This window comes from Eublepharis macularius, chromosome 2, assembly GCF_028583425.1.
Source record: "Eublepharis macularius isolate TG4126 chromosome 2, MPM_Emac_v1.0, whole genome shotgun sequence".
Classification (NCBI taxonomy): domain Eukaryota; kingdom Metazoa; phylum Chordata; class Lepidosauria; order Squamata; family Eublepharidae; genus Eublepharis; species Eublepharis macularius.
The window spans coordinates 192,664,103-192,679,696 of record NC_072791.1 but is presented as its reverse complement, the minus strand read 5'-3'; the positions used below and the strand labels follow the sequence as shown (position 1 = coordinate 192,679,696).

The following is a 15,594-nucleotide window of genomic DNA, read 5'->3' as shown; positions in this document are numbered from 1 at the left end:
TCCTGTATTTCTTGTCACTTTAGGATTGTAGTTCTGCAAGAAGGAATCACCTTTAAATTAAATTTCCGTACTGCATCCAATTGATCTAGGGACATTTATGGAGTAATAAATAACAATAATTGTCATTTTTTTTCATTAAACAGTTTGTACATTCTTAACTGGAATATACTGCTGCGTTTAACAAACTCTTTGATTTTTCTGACTCAAGTTGTGTTTTGCATTCAATGTTGTTTCTTAATATACTTTTGGCTTGTTACATTTACATCCCATCTTTCTTTCTGTAATGAAACTTGAGGCAGCATAGATGAGGCTCCCAGGAGATCCCACATCCAGGTCACGATTAGAACATTGTTTAGCTTTAGCAAGGCTGGTCCAAGAAGACCTTTAAGTGTCCAAGTGAAGGAAGAAATGACATGGTTCGCAAATGACATGAAACCAGGTCATCTAAATATGAGTCACTCCGTCACTGTGATTAGGTAGGGTACATCAGCATGGTGAAGACTGCTGGACTAGGATCTGGGACACTTGGTATTACAACTGACACCTCACACAAAAACCTTTCATACTCTTTGCCACCCACCCAAGCCTTCCTCTTCACAAGTTTGGGGCTTCTCAGTCAGGTAAAATCTGGAAGTCCACCACATTCCACCTGTCTAGCCTCCAATACAGCAGGCAGAGAGCCCTGCCCCAAATCCTCACAGGGCCCCCTCTCTCATCTTCCAGATGCTGCACCAGTCAGGCAACCAGTTCCCTATATTTGCTTCCTCTCACCCAGCTACAACCCAGGGCTATTGGGTAGAAGGGAGGTTACTTTCCCTATATATACACTGCAACCATTTAAACTAGGCCCATTTAACATGACCAGAGCATTTGTGTGTGTGGTATTTTTTCCCTTAAATGAAATGAATCATTATTAATTAAATTAAATTAATAATAACAATAAAATAATAAATATAATATAACAAATAAAAATAAAAATACGAATTAATTTAATTTAATTTTAAAATAATAAACTTAATTAAATTAAATGAATTAAAATGAAACAAATTTAAACTTTATTTATAAGATGGAACATAGGAGTGAACAAAACTTAAACTAATAAACAGAATATTTCAGAGTATCAGAACAGGGCCGTTTCCACACAGCTACCTGGCTTCGCAATGTCCCGGTAGATTGCGCAAAAAACGCGGAAGATCGCGTTTCCTCATGTGAGATTTGCGTGACGTCACGTGACATCGCGCAAATCTCGCACGAGAAAATGCGATTTTCCGCGTTTTTTGCACAATCTACTGGGACATTGTGAAGCCAGGTAAGCCGTGTGGAAACGGCCCAGGTTTGTAATTAGCTATGTCTCTCTGCTGCCTTCCTTCAGCAGAGTCAAAACCCTTCTCCCTTGGCAACTCCCAAGAGCCTTCTCTTCCCTCCAATGGACTCTAACTCCATATGGCCCAGCATTCCACCTGCTCCCATTGGCTGTCTCTCAGGAGAGGTGGAGCTGGATGCAGTCCTGTCCATCACACCTGGGTTTGAATCTATCAATACAAACTTGCTACGCAACCATTGGCCTGCCACTCTCTCAGCCTAAACTACTTCACAGGGTTATTGTTATAAGGATAAAAACAGAGGAGGGAAGAATGATGTTGTGAAAGACTTCAGGTCCCCAGTGGGAGAAAAGCCGAGTGTAAATATCTATACGTTAATAAATCAAACCAAGATCTGTGACCATGGTTTAAAGTTGGTTTATTAACTACACTTTTTCTTCATTATGGTTTTGAGTGATGTAAAAATGCATGCTTCCTGGTGTCCTCTTGGATCATTTTCCAGCGTCTTTCTTCTCCTGGATTAATGGTTGCTCATATTGACATATTCTTTGTGGCAATCTTGCATTTTTGGTATTCAATATGATTTTGATGAAAACTAACTTTTTGACCAATAGTCCAATTATTGCACTCTCTTGCACTTATTGCACTCTCTTGACAACAACAACAGGGTCTTAGGTTAAGACTCCTTCTGCCCACCCCACCCCCATCCTCACAGTCTGGAAGAACACACATAAGATGCTTGACTAGGTGTGTTGCTACTATCCCGCAGAAGCACCTTGCCTGGCTTGCCAGAGCCTCTGGAATTTTGCATCCTTCACTGCAGCCCTGGCAACCTTTATCCAGTTATATTGCTACTGTCCCTTAGCAGCAGCTAGCTTAACTTTTCAGACTTACCTGGGACCCCAGAATTTTGTACTCACTCAATTCCCCCTCTAGCAATCCAGCTATATAATACCTTTTCCCAGCTCTTCTTAGAAATCAGTCTCCTAGTTCCAGATATGAGCTCATTCTAGACATTGGGTTTATACGAGGGATTAAAAGCAAGTGGGAGAGACTGCTACTGCTCCACCCTAGAATTCTGACAGCAGGCAGCTGTGCCTTCCAGAAGCAAAAGGAATGACTGAATTGTGTGGGACAATCGGAGTTTGTTCCATTACATGCCTTAAGTTCAGTGAGCCAAGGTCTGGGATGCTAGCACTTTAGGTTTTTTATTTAGACATGGCATGCTAGAGTTCTGCCCATAGCTCTGAGTGATTTTCTATGATCCTTTGAGATGGCACTTGATACAGTCACAAAAAGGATACCGTCTGTTGTGTGAGCTGTTAGTTTGTTACTGGTTCTGCCCTGTCCTATGCCCTTTTAGTTAAAAATTCAAGGGACTTACTTCCAAGTAACTGTGTAGGACTGCAGACATGACAGGGCAGTTCTAAAGATACAAATTCACAGTTCATGGTGAGAGCAATGCAGGGTCTTTGAATTCATTAGGTAACCCTGATTGACTAAAGGTAAAGGTCTCTGTGCAAGCACTGAGTCATTACTGCCCCATGGGGGGATGCTGCATCACATTTTCTTGGAAGACATTTTATGGGGTGGTTTACCGTTGCCTTGCCCAGTCATCTACACTTTACTCCCAGGAAACTGGGTACTGATTTTACCAACCTCGGAAGGATGGAAGGCTGAGTCAGCCTTGAGCCGGCTACTTAACCTGGCTTCTGCCAGGATCAAACTCAGGTGTGTGAGCAGAGCTTGGGTTGCAGTACTGCAGCTTACCACTCTGCACCATGGGGCAGAGTGACTAGGGGGTGCCATAATATCACAACAGGCACTACATGATTCATTGGTATCATGCACCAAAGAAGCCATAAAAAGGGCTCCAAAAAGAGTGGCTTATCAGGGCTCCAAACAGACAGCTAAATTGAGGGACCCTGGAAAACATAATGCTATCGGGCATCTTCTAGTGGGCATCTTCTTTCTGTTTCTAATTCTTGCTTCTGTCTGGTACATCTGTTTGTCAGTCTGTCTGGAAGGTTTTTATTCCACCCTTCCTCCATAGTTTTCCCAACTCCATTTGATTCTTATGACAACAGCCTTGTAAGTTAGGCTGAGTGTGTGTGACTGGCTGAAGGTCACCTAGCAAGCTCCATGGCAGAGTGGGAATTTGAACCCAGGCCTCTCAGATCCTAGTCCAATACTCTAACCAGTAGATCACACAGGCTCTCCTGTTCTCATTCTAGAATTATACAGCTACACCTGTCAAGGAAACTAGCTAGTCTACAAAGGAAAGGAGATTCAAGTCCCTATTTGCTTCTGTGTCTGGTAGAGAATTGTTCAGGTTTTTTGCTGATGATGTCTTTGCTTGCTCAGTGCCTTAGGATGCCAAAGCAAATATTCCCTTTGGCTTCCACTGTTTACTACTTGGGTTCTTCGAAGGCAATTGCTTCATCACAGATCATTTACACCCCTGTTCTTTTTCTTCTAGTCCTACGGTGGCTATGTGGCCTCGTTGGCACTGGGATCTGGCACTGGGATCTTCCAGTGTGGAATTGCAGTGGCTCCTGTCTCCAGCTGGGAATATTACGGTACGGAAAAAACTCATAAACACTACACCTGGAAAGTGGGGCACAAACGATGAATTATTTTTGAAATAAAGTCACCAGAATGAGCTCAGCTAATACCACCTCGAAAAGAATCTTTCAGAGCACACTTTCCTCCTCAGATCAAACATAATTCCCTCTGCAGAGGCTATCTTGTTCCCAGACAGGGACTGGTTCATAATTATATCATCAAAGCAAGTAGTCAGCAATATAAAAGAGGAAGCTTTTTTTAGAAACACACATGAGCCAACCCAATTCCACCCTATTTCTTCATTCAGGACCAAACTGGACAATATCACATCCGCAAACTCATTCACAGGGACGCAGTGCCATTTTAGAACTTGGCCCAGGACACAGGGGAGACCAAATGGCATGGGGCAGGGGAGACAGAAGTCCCTCATCCACCTGCACTGCAGTCCCCAGCAGAATTGGACCCTCCCATGGTATTTTGAAAAGTTAAAAACCAAGCTCTAAAATGGAACGGCATTCCTGTGGCCAATCTGAGCATGTGATATTGTCTAGTCTGGCTGCCAGAGAGCCTTCAGTCAGGCCTTCCAACAAGTTTAAGTTTGCCTTTGTCAAGCAGTCAGTCTGGATTGGGGGAGGCGGGGCAGAGAGGATGCTCAAGGATGCGAGAAATAAGATTCATTGACAGCTCAGATGGGTAATGATTTGCTACGGTTTGTCAAACCAAAATGTTCACCAGATTCAGTTATAAACATCTAGTATGTTGATGCTGCATACCTGTTCAGTTCAGCATCAGCAAAAACGTCAATGGTTTATCCGAAACTATGCTAACCATTTTAGGTTCGCTATCTTCTCCTGGACTGCATCTGTACATGGTTGGACATTTGCATTATTGGTGTTACATCAGTCATTCACAACTGGATTTTCTTGCGTGGACAGAACAATCCAGTTACAAATAACTGTTATGGTACAACGATAGCGCAGCAGCCAATGATGTGTGGCTGCAGATTAGAAAATTGTAGAAGAGTGGAATAACAGAGAGGAACAGGAATGAACAGTAAGCCTAGAAAAATCAGAACAAGTTCAGAGGAGGGAAAAGTAGTAATGGGGGTTAAGTGGCTGGAGATCACGTGTAATTTACCTCCCTTCTCTTTGATACATTGAACTAACAAACATGATCAGCGTTTTCATCTTCAGAAGTTCTGATTGGCTGAAAAGTTGGGGTGGCTCCTAGATACAGAACAGAGGCCAGAGGTTTCAGATGGGGGGGCATGGGAGTGGTCTGCAAATGCAGCCATCTCCTCCATCCATTGAACTCTGAATCTGTGAAAACTATCAAGCCACAACTTCTACAGCAGCTTCTTGTGCATGCCATAAAAATAATACATGCACAGAATCTTATTTCTACATGGAGAGTGCATCTCATTGGATTGTCATTAGCATGACTTTGTGTATAAAAGGGAATCCATCTGTAACAAATAAACCATAAAGTATTTGAGAGTTTTTAAGATTTTTGAAAAGCTTTCCCCAACATATTACATATTTCCTTCTCTCCCTTTACTTATGAACCCAGGATGATGTTTGTGTTAGACAGAAGAACAGTTGTTAGATCATTCCCCCCCCCCTTCTCATTACAGTACACACACTATCAGTGGCCCTTTTACAAGCCAAAAGAAGTTTATTTAGCAGCTTTCCTTAAACTAAGATATTGCTAGCTTGCCATTTATGAGCAGAGTTCCGCCAGTTCTTTCCCATAACTGGCCCCAAATGCTGTGGATTTTCCCCTCTATTCCCAGAAGAAATGGAAAATCCAAACTTCTGTAAATATGTCAGTCTACTATTCTGCCAAAGGTAAGCACTATTTAAGTCCTGCTGATGTCAGTAGAAGAGTTAAGTATGTGTTTGATACATTTTCACTGACATCAATGGGATTTTAAAGTAATTTCCTTTGGATGGATTATGTGTATGATCTTGTGACTGCCAACTTGGTAGCACATGAACCATGAATTATGCCCTGCTGGGTTCTTGTTTGTATCCCTCTTCCCCACTTCTACATTTTTAGGCAGGTCTTTATTGGCTATCCCTACATGGCTAGTGGGTTGTTTTATATGGCTAATAGCCTGTGGTTAATGGGCCACATCACACTAGCCTATTCTGGACAAATAAAGCTTTAAAATAACTTACCCAGGTTATAGTGAACTTTCTTTTTAATCTACAAGATATATTCCTCTGAAGGCACAGCAAGGAGTAAATGTAATCACCCCAATGATATTTGCTATGATTTGCCTATGATTCTATCACCCCAATAATATTTGCTGTACCTATAATTCAATATGTCTGGAATTGTATGAGTATATGAGAACACACTCTGCTTTTATTGTATATTTCAGCATCCATTTACACCGAAAGATTTATGGGTCTTCCGACAAAATCAGACAACCTCGAGCACTACAGAGTAAGAATTCCATAATGTTTCTGATTAGGGGGTGGTTTTTTCTTGCAAGTTATCCTCAGCACACACAAACACACATACCCAATGCTTTCTTTCCTTGTTTCAGAACAAGGCAAGGCACCCCATCCCACCCACCCATGCTCTCATATTTCTTCCAGTGGAACTAAACACACCGTAAGACTCCAGCATTAGGGAACCAAACCAGGTATCCCCTGGAAGTTTTCACCTCTCAAGCTCAGTACAGATAACCCTTCCCACCAAGCACCATGCAGGGAGGGACAGCTGGCGCAAGCATGCGGGCCACTCCCCCACCTCCTCATGATTGCCAGGTCATCTAGATTGTACACCCTCTTTCAGAGCATGGCTGTTCCCAGGCCACTTCCTCTGCACAATCACATTCTGCAGATGACCAGAAATCATGTGGAGACAGGGCAGAGCCAGTGTGCTCATGCCTGCTCTCCCTCCCCACTCAGTGAGTCAATGCCCGGGGATTGTCTGTACCAGGCTACTGAGTAGTGGGACGAACATAGCATATGCATTATAATCAGCAGCAGTATTACCTTCACTGGTGCCCATTTACTGATCTGGAGAACGTTTTCTCCAATAAGAGAAGCTGCCTAGATTTTGCACCCAACAGAACATCACTCAGTTATTCCATGGACTTCAGCTCCAGTTTGTCTAGGAAGCTACCTAACTAATATTGAGTCTACTCATTGCTGCAAGAAATAATACTGGGAAGGGTATTGCATAAACAGTGACACAAGCTAAATGAATCCCTGTTCGATAATTAGCTTGGGTCAACTTGATCCTGGCTGTTTCCTTTTTGTCAAGAAGAAAACGTGGAAATGTTGAGCGGTTTGTTTTGTAATGGCTTGGCACTTGTAGCTAAAGACTTTCGTTATGGGCCCCTTCCTGTTGTGCAACAATAGCTTGCTTGGGCACATGAAAGCTTCCTGTGCTTATGTTAGTAAAAACACAAGTTTGCTGGGGGTGGAGGATCTCGACTTGGAAAAACAAATTCAGAGTAACACAGGGTGCTTATGCATTGACAAAACTCCATCTCCGATGTGTGAACTGTGTTGCCTGTGTGCAGTTCAATATGTTTATGTCCATCATTCCATATGTTTGCTACATGTCAGTAATTCCATATGTGTGCCACATGGATCCCTTCCCATCCTCCTCTGAAAAACAGCTGAGCAGACTCCTGGGGTGCACCTCTTCCTGGGCGGGAGAATTTCAGATGGCAGCTGGGGAACTGCATCTTCATTCAACAAACCCTCTTCTTTCAATTAACCTTTACTAAAGCTTTACTAAACGGGGTGCTGTGTTTGTGTGCTCTGGCCCCAGTAATTGGTTTTTTTCTTCTTAAAATTAACAGCTAGTCTAAAGCAGAAGACCAGCAAAGGGCTTCTTAATCTTTTTTCTTCCTGCAGTTTTTTTCTGCTTCAAATAATACATCCTCTGCTTCTTCTTTCTGAAAGCAACAACTTTGGGAGGGCTTTTTTTGCAGAATAACCTTCAGAGGGTAAAACTTTAAACTAGTCTTCCACTTCAGAAAACTATAGCCCCAAAGACAGAACTGGGCTTCTTCAGCTTCTTTCTGGCATGCTTGTTGTTGAATACAAGCGCATTTGAAAATATGATCCCTCGATTACAGGGCAATCCTAAACAGTTGCACCCTTCTAAGTCCATTGGAAGTCAACAGGCCATGGCTCAGTGGTAGAACATCTGCTTTGCATGCAGGTCTCCGATTCAGCTCCTGGCATCTCCAGCTAAAAGGATCAGATTGTAGATGATGTGAAAATCTTCTGCCTGAGACTATTGAGACCCATTGTTGGTATACACTACTGACTTAAAGCACAACTAGTTGTTGGGTTGGACCCAGGGATGCCGTAACATCTAGTCGTGTCCCTGTATGGACCGATGGTACGATTCATTGCATTATAAATCCACTGAAGTCAGTAGGCTTAGAACGGTGCAGCTCTGCTTAGGTAGCGTTAAAGTCTTAACCATTATGGTCCAACAGGCATTGCAGTGTATCATGATCAAGTACTATGTTCATGAAGAGTTCATGAATCAAGAGTTCATGAATCAAGAGTTCATGAATCAAGAGTTCATGAATCATGTTGGAAACTGTGTTACTTCTTTATTGCCTTTCTGTTGAACTCTTTTGGAGAGCAGTTTACTTTGGGTTCCCAGGTGATATTTTCCATCCCAAACACTGTGTAGGGCTGGACCATTCTCAGGACCAGTACTGGACAGAAGAGGCCATGTATTTTAAGCAGCCTTAAGGCAGAGGTAGGCAACCTTCATGGCCTGTGCTGAAAAAAATGCAGCATCTACCCCAACAGAAAGAAATGGGAGGCAGGAAATGAGAGTTGTCCTTGGCCCACCACAGTGGGAGCAAGCCAAGTACCAGTAGCCTTGGGCGCACCTCAAGGGTTCTCCATGGACTTGTCTGGTGACTGCACGATGTCAGGAGGTGATGATGTGCACAATTCATAACCGTTGCCCACTCCCTTGCACCAGGGAACTGGCCCTGTGTGCCAAACAAAATGGTCAGTGCTTGTCATACATGCCAGAGGTTGCCTACCCCGCCTTAAGGCAATGATGATTTAATTTTTCTCCCCATGGAGTTCCATAACAGACTTTATTCTTATATATACTCCCCATCCATGGGCTTTGCCCCCTACCGCCTTCAGCTCTTGCTCCTTTAGGCCTCCAGTGTACATTGCATAAAGCAATTCAAAAGACTCTTGAAGACAATGAAGGCATGGCCTGGTGGCCAAACTATAGATTGCTCAAGAGAGGGGTGATTGGATCCACATAGTAGCCACTGGAAGGAGAAGGATTAGGATTGGATTGCGGTGCTGGGGAGCAGATTATCCCTTCCCCCATTCCACACCATTTCCTCCATTGCCATTATTGGCTTGTAGGGGGGAAAGACAGGCGACTGTAAAGTGCCTTTCCCCCCCCCTTACTACCAGTGCTAATAAGCAGTTCCATGAGGGGGGGACTTATTGTCAGGGAAATGGAGCAAATTTTGAAGGGTTGATACCCCTTCCCCAAACATCATGGTCTAAATGCTCCCTCCCCCAGCTACTTTGCAACATTACAGAAAGTGTCAAGAAACCCAATCATGCATTTGCCTCGGGTTCGTGTTAGCGATTGCCAGTCATGCAAGGCAGTACATGCCCTGTTGGTGACCTGCTGGATCAAACCAGCGGCCCATCTCGTCCAACATCCCTGGAGGGCCAATAGACAAGGCCTTCCTCTTATGTTGCCTCCAAGAACTGGTATTCAGAGGTTTACTGCCTCTAGGTGTGGAGGTTCCCTTTAGTTGCCATTAGGGGATGAGTGCCAAGAAAAATTCATTATACTTTCATGTCTGCAATTCAAGCAGAATTTTTTTTCATAATTACTTAGGCTCGTGTAGGACATTGCCAGTTTGAGATTCCAATCCATGTGTTTGTTCAGGTTCTGTTTTTCAGAACCATTACTTTCAATTGGGAATCTATTGAAGGGTCTGGGGCAGCTGTTTATAAACATAATGACACCAAATTTGCACAGAACATATTCCTCCCTCTAATCTAAAGACCCCCAAGTTTCAAGTGAGTTGGATCACAAGGTTTGATTTTTACAGACCCCTGAAGTAGGTGCCTCTTGGCATAGATGCAGTTCTCTCCACTTCCTATCAGGGAAAAATGGTACTAGCTACCAGCATTTTTTAAAAAATCCACATTCATTCCATTTTCCTGCTCTTACAGTGAGTGATTGACAATAAGTTTTTTAAAAACCTTTCCACTGAAAACTCTGTTTTCCATCCTTCCTTATTGTGGTTTGTTGTTTGTTTTACAAAGTGAGACAAGAGAACAGCAGTTTTGCAATTATTGCCAAAGGGAGATTTTTTTTCAGGGAGTTGGAGTAGCCTTTTTTCAATCAAATGACACCAAAATGGCAGTGGAGCTAGGGCTGCCTGTAAGTTTCCAACAGATTGGACCATGGGTTGCAGTTCTACAGTCTATTGAACAAGGTGCCCCCAGTTGCTTCTTGCAGAGGGAAACAAGGGCTCCCCCCGCCAAGGTGGGAGTGAAGGAGAATGGCAGCTCTCTGTAGATTTTCTCCAAAGGTGATTGACAGGGAGAGTTCTGTGCTCCTCCTTTGCAAGAATCCAATTGAAAGGGGAGAAATGCTATTGCTCAGGAAATTAGTAGAATTCATGAAAAATTGGAGATCATGCCGCTTTGCTGGTAAGTACCCAAACTTAGAAAAAAATATGGATTGTTCAAGGGAGGGGGTTTTATAATTCTTAAGCATCTTGGATTTGTGTTACTGTTCTGGAAAATCACCGTTATGACCCAAAACAGCGATTTCTATGTGTAGCTTTGGCTCTAGAATTTGGTAGTGAACACCTTCAGGGCCAGCGCACCCATTGAGGCACATGCCCCTGGGCACAGCAGCCGCAGGCAGGTGTCTGGGGAGGCGCAGGGCAACCAAGTGGGAGAGCTGGGAGGCCACTCGTGTGCCGTCCCAGCCACCTGCCGCAGCAATTGGGCCAGCTTGTACGCACGCCCATGATGACGTCACACGTGACATCATCACACAGGCTGGTGCGCCCGCGCACGTGTGTGCGCATGCACACACCCAGCCGGCTGGCCACCTGGCTGGCCGCAGGTGCCGGAAATGCTGGTGCCACTGCTGCACACCTTAGTAGCCATTAATGGACAGATCCTTCATTGATTTGTCTAATCACCTTTGTCATAGATTTGTCTAATCCATATAATGGTCATCTCTATACTGGTAGTAAAATCAGAAAGAGTCCTGTAGCACCTTTAAGACTAACCAACTTTATTGTAGTGTAAGCATTCGAGAATCACAGTTCTCTTCATCAGATGCAGATGCATCTGGGGCGGTGCAGGGCAACCAGATGCATCTGACGAAGAGAACTGTGATTCTCGAAAGCTTACACTACAATAAAGTTGGTTAGTCTTAAAGGTGCTACTGGACTCTTTTTGATTTTGCTACTACAGACTAACACGGCTAACTCCTCTGCATCTATACTGGTAGTGAATTCTACAATTTAATTATTTATTGAATAAAGAAGTACTTCTTTTTGTCTGTCCAGAAGATAGTATCCATCAAATTCACTGGGTGCCCCCCAAGTTCTAGTATGGGAGAGGAAGGAAAAAGTTCTCTCTGTGCACTTTCTCCACCTCATGTATCATGTTATAAAACTCTGTCATGTCTCCTCTTAGTTGTGTTCCCCCCCCCCTTCACCATACCTTATAGGAAAGATATAGTCGGTTTATGTTCTGCAGCAGCTGAATTCTTACATTTTTCCCCTTTAACAGAACTCAACAGTGATGGCCAGGGCACAGAACTTCCATAATGTGGATTACCTTCTCATCCATGGAACAGCAGATGGTGAGGTTTATTAAAAGCTAGTAGCAATAGCGACACAGAATTGCTTTGTTTAAGAAACATAGTGTGTTTTTCTGCGCCTCCGATTAGGGTCAGCACTTTAGACGTGTTTCCATTTTTCCATCCGGCACATTGAGCAATACTGACTCATTGTTGATCGCATCTGCCATATCACTTGATAACTCATAACATGAGTCTAATGCACCACACTTGCGTGCTTTCTGGCATTTATCTGTATTTTTTTTCCCCAGCCACTTTCTTTCACTTAATTTTTTCACTGTTTATTTTTATTTCAGATAATGTACATTTTCAGAACTCGGCACAGATCTCCAAAGCCTTAGTCGAAGCACAAGTGGATTTCCAGGCAATGGTAGATACCATCAAGTTATTTAAGCATTAGTGTACGATCTGAATACCGACATTATGCTATAGCTGATACAGCCATTGGTGCACTTTGCGGAAATTCCAAAGTGGAGCAACTGAAAGATCACAGATAGCAAAAGCTGAGAAAGATAGATTTTATAACTTAAATTGCACTGGAAATATTAACCAGGAGGCACATTTGAACTAAATACTAATAATAAAATTTTTAGAGTCGGATTTAGAGTCAGGCTAAGTGCAAGAAAGATGCTGCTGAGGATGAAACATCTTAATATCCTGGAATCCAGTTTACCTTTTCTCAGACGTATGATGGATGATTTTTTTTAACTTTAGAGGGAAATTTACTCTGTGCGTGCTGAGAGGAGGGATTCTTCAGTATCGCTCACATGTTCCAGAATTAACTACCATCTGTCTATCTAGCTGCCCCCATACAGACCTCTTGCTCTCTCTTTCCTCTCAAACGGCATCAAGGTTATTTTTGAGGCGTGGTGGTGACTTCTGCATAACACTATCATGCAGTTGTCCCCCTTCCAGGTTTTCCTAACTACACTCCGGGTTTTCCCAAACCCACATTGGTATAATATTTCCTGAAGGATTCATAGTCAAAGCAAGGATGGGTTTGGGGAAAGCATGGATGGAAAGGTGCTGTTTACATGCGGTGCCATCTGCCCCACCTGCCCCCCACCCGCTCCACCGCTGGCAGGCTTTTTGCCAGTTTTTTTAAAAAAATGGTTTCCAGTTGCTGTCTCCTAGAACTGCTTTTAAACACTAGCAAAAGCCTGCCCGATAAAAGGTGTGAGTAGGAAAGCTCAGGAAAAACCTGTATGGAAGCAGCACAATTGCCGCGGCTCATTTTCAGTGGCAACAATAGCAAAAAGGGGAATCGCCTCTGCATGGAAATTCCTTGGTTTGGATCCAGCAAAGCATAAGCAGAAACATGAGTGTAGTTGCTCTTGTACAAGATCTTGTGCACCACCTGGCAAAGGCATCCCTCTATATTATAGTCCCCAGAAATTTTGCAAGCAGAAATGCAAGTGGGGGCAGAGTAAGTTTGACTTAGTGCAAGCAGCTACCCTTTTCTTGTGTTTCCGCTTGTGCAAGAGGGCCTCCTCCCAATAAAACTGCTATTCCCTGCCCTTTAGGCCCGAGAGCCAATAGTGAGGGCAATGCAAGCCAAACAGTGTGGAAATGTTCTGCAGGCGAGTGCTAAATGGTGGGAGGAGAGCAGGGAGGGGGCACGGCGACAAGAAACACACGGACACAGTGCTGGAGGTAAAGAGTCCACAACTTTATTGAGATTACAGCTCGGGAGCAAAGGCACGCATAGGGCACAGATCCGAGCATCGGCAGACCCGTCTGCCAAGCCAATGAACCACACGCCCCCTCAGACCCCTGCTGAGGGGGGGAACCATGGGATGACAGTCAGTGGGATGCTAGGTGGGTGTACACCCCTGTGTGGATCATCCCCTGTCACCTGGGAGTGAGGCGGACTGACAGCCCCCGTCTGGGCATGCACCGGCCATTCTTTACTCCCCAGACCCCTTATGTGGATCCCCATAATAGGGAAACTGAGCCTGAGGGCCCTGTTTCCCCCAAAACGGATCGGTGCCCAATGCCCCAATCTGTAGCCTGCTCACTCCAAAGTTGTGACAAAAGGGAGGGCTGGGTGGGATGTCGCCACGGGCCAAGTGCTGAGGGGCGGGGATCAGCTATCCGACCATAGTGAGGGCAATGCAAGCCAAACATTGTGGAAATGTTATCATTTCTGTCTGTCTGTCTATTATCCTACCCCTTCTCCAGCATGCTCAGGGAAGCATACATATAAATTAACCTCTTTTGCACATGTGAATTTCACTGTGGAATGGAAAAGCTTGAGAGCTGTTAATATTCCTGGTGGGATTTTCTAAACTTATTTTTCTTTGACTAGCAGACCCTGATGCCTTAATACCATCTGCTTTAAAAACTTTTCTTAACAATAATTTGTCCTGGGATGTATGTGCACGTAGGGCTGTTCGAGATCGATAATATCACAGTTCCCTTGGGGCCATCGGACTAGTTGTGTGGTTCTTTAGATCCTCACCGGCTATGAATTTAAAAGATGTCACGTTTCTCTTTCTTTTTAGTGGTACACTGACCAGAACCATGCCATTCCCGGTGTTTCTCTTAAACATCTGTACATCCATATGACCCACTTCCTCAAGCAGTGCTTTTCCCTAGTTTGAAGCAGGCTTCTTCCACCAGCCATCATGGCTGAATGTGTGATTTGCAGAAGGCTTGGTGTTTACATCTCTTATTGACATTAAGATTCCAGTTTGCAGTTGGGTATGTTTATTGTAAAGGGGAAGGGGGAATGAACCATAAAATAAAGCCAATTTTCAAAAAGCTGTGTGTTGTAGTGCTCAGGGACGCATGTGTGTGTGAGAGTGCTCCCTGCTTCTTCTCCCCCCTTTCCTACCTGGTATTTTGCTCCCCCCATTTAACAATGATATGGGACACTTGTTGGGCTCCATGTGCGTGGAAGGCATGTGGATACTTCCCCTTCCCCTTCTATTGTTTGAACATCATCCAACCCAGCATAGCCAGGAGATTGTAGCATATGCACAGAAGAAACAGACTCAGAGGTGAAATAGAAAAGAGTCCAGTAGCACCTTTAAGACTAACCAACTTTACTGTAGCATTCTCGAAAGCTTATGCTACAGTAAAGTTGGTTAGTCTTAAAGATGCTACTGGACTCTTTTCTATTTTGCTACTACAAACTAACACGGCTAACTCCTCTGGATCTATGAACACATAGGTGAGGCTCTTTGAACATAGTCTGAGTTATAGAGTTATAGAGACAGATGTTATCTTGGCATCTGCTCCTTGGGATGGACATAAGCCAAATAGAACTTAGGAAACAGAGCCAGACACCTCTCTATTCCCTTCCTGGGATAGCATGTCTCCCTCCTTTATTGCCCCACTCAGGTCACCCATCTTGCCCCCTTTGTGGTAGTTGGGCAAATGAGTATCTCCTTTCAGGAAACTCATCTCCACTGAGCTGGCAATTAAAGCATTTTAATACTCCCTTCCTTGGGAAAGTGTATTCTTCCTTGAGATTTGGATCCCCTGGGTGTAACTCAAGTCATCGTATACTCCCATGTCACAGCACTGTGCATATTACACACACACAGAGACACAAATTCAAATCTAGATGCTTTTGTCAAATACATATCACTCTTTGGATCAAGACCATAAGGCATTGGTTTTAGAAAGCATAGACTGGGTTATTACTAATGCATCAATAATAGGAGCAGTGTTCAGACTGACAGTAGTATAATTTTGAAAAATACAACATAAGCAATTTAGAAGGTTTAACTTCCAGATCAAGGAACTAAGTACTGAGCTGCACAGTCAGGCTCAGTTTTGTGCCATGAGAACGAGCACAAAACAAGGCTTAGCTGCCTTTTCCCTGTCTCTG

General features: G+C 43.8%; 1 protein-coding gene across 1 annotated transcript in view; it reads left to right on the top strand.

Moving 5' to 3' along the window:
• FAP (fibroblast activation protein alpha) overlaps positions 1–14,509 on the top strand; it is an 88,350-nt gene extending 73,841 nt beyond the window's left edge. Inside the window, exons 22-26 of the mRNA XM_054971380.1 lie at positions 3,802–3,901; positions 6,274–6,338; positions 11,687–11,759; positions 12,053–12,126; positions 14,261–14,509. Coding sequence (XP_054827355.1) covers positions 3,802–3,901; positions 6,274–6,338; positions 11,687–11,759; positions 12,053–12,126; positions 14,261–14,359 — 411 coding nt within the window. The 3' untranslated portion in view covers positions 14,360–14,509. The remainder of the gene's footprint in view (positions 1–3,801; positions 3,902–6,273; positions 6,339–11,686; positions 11,760–12,052; positions 12,127–14,260) is intronic.
• Positions 14,510–15,594: the final 1,085 nt, after the last annotated feature.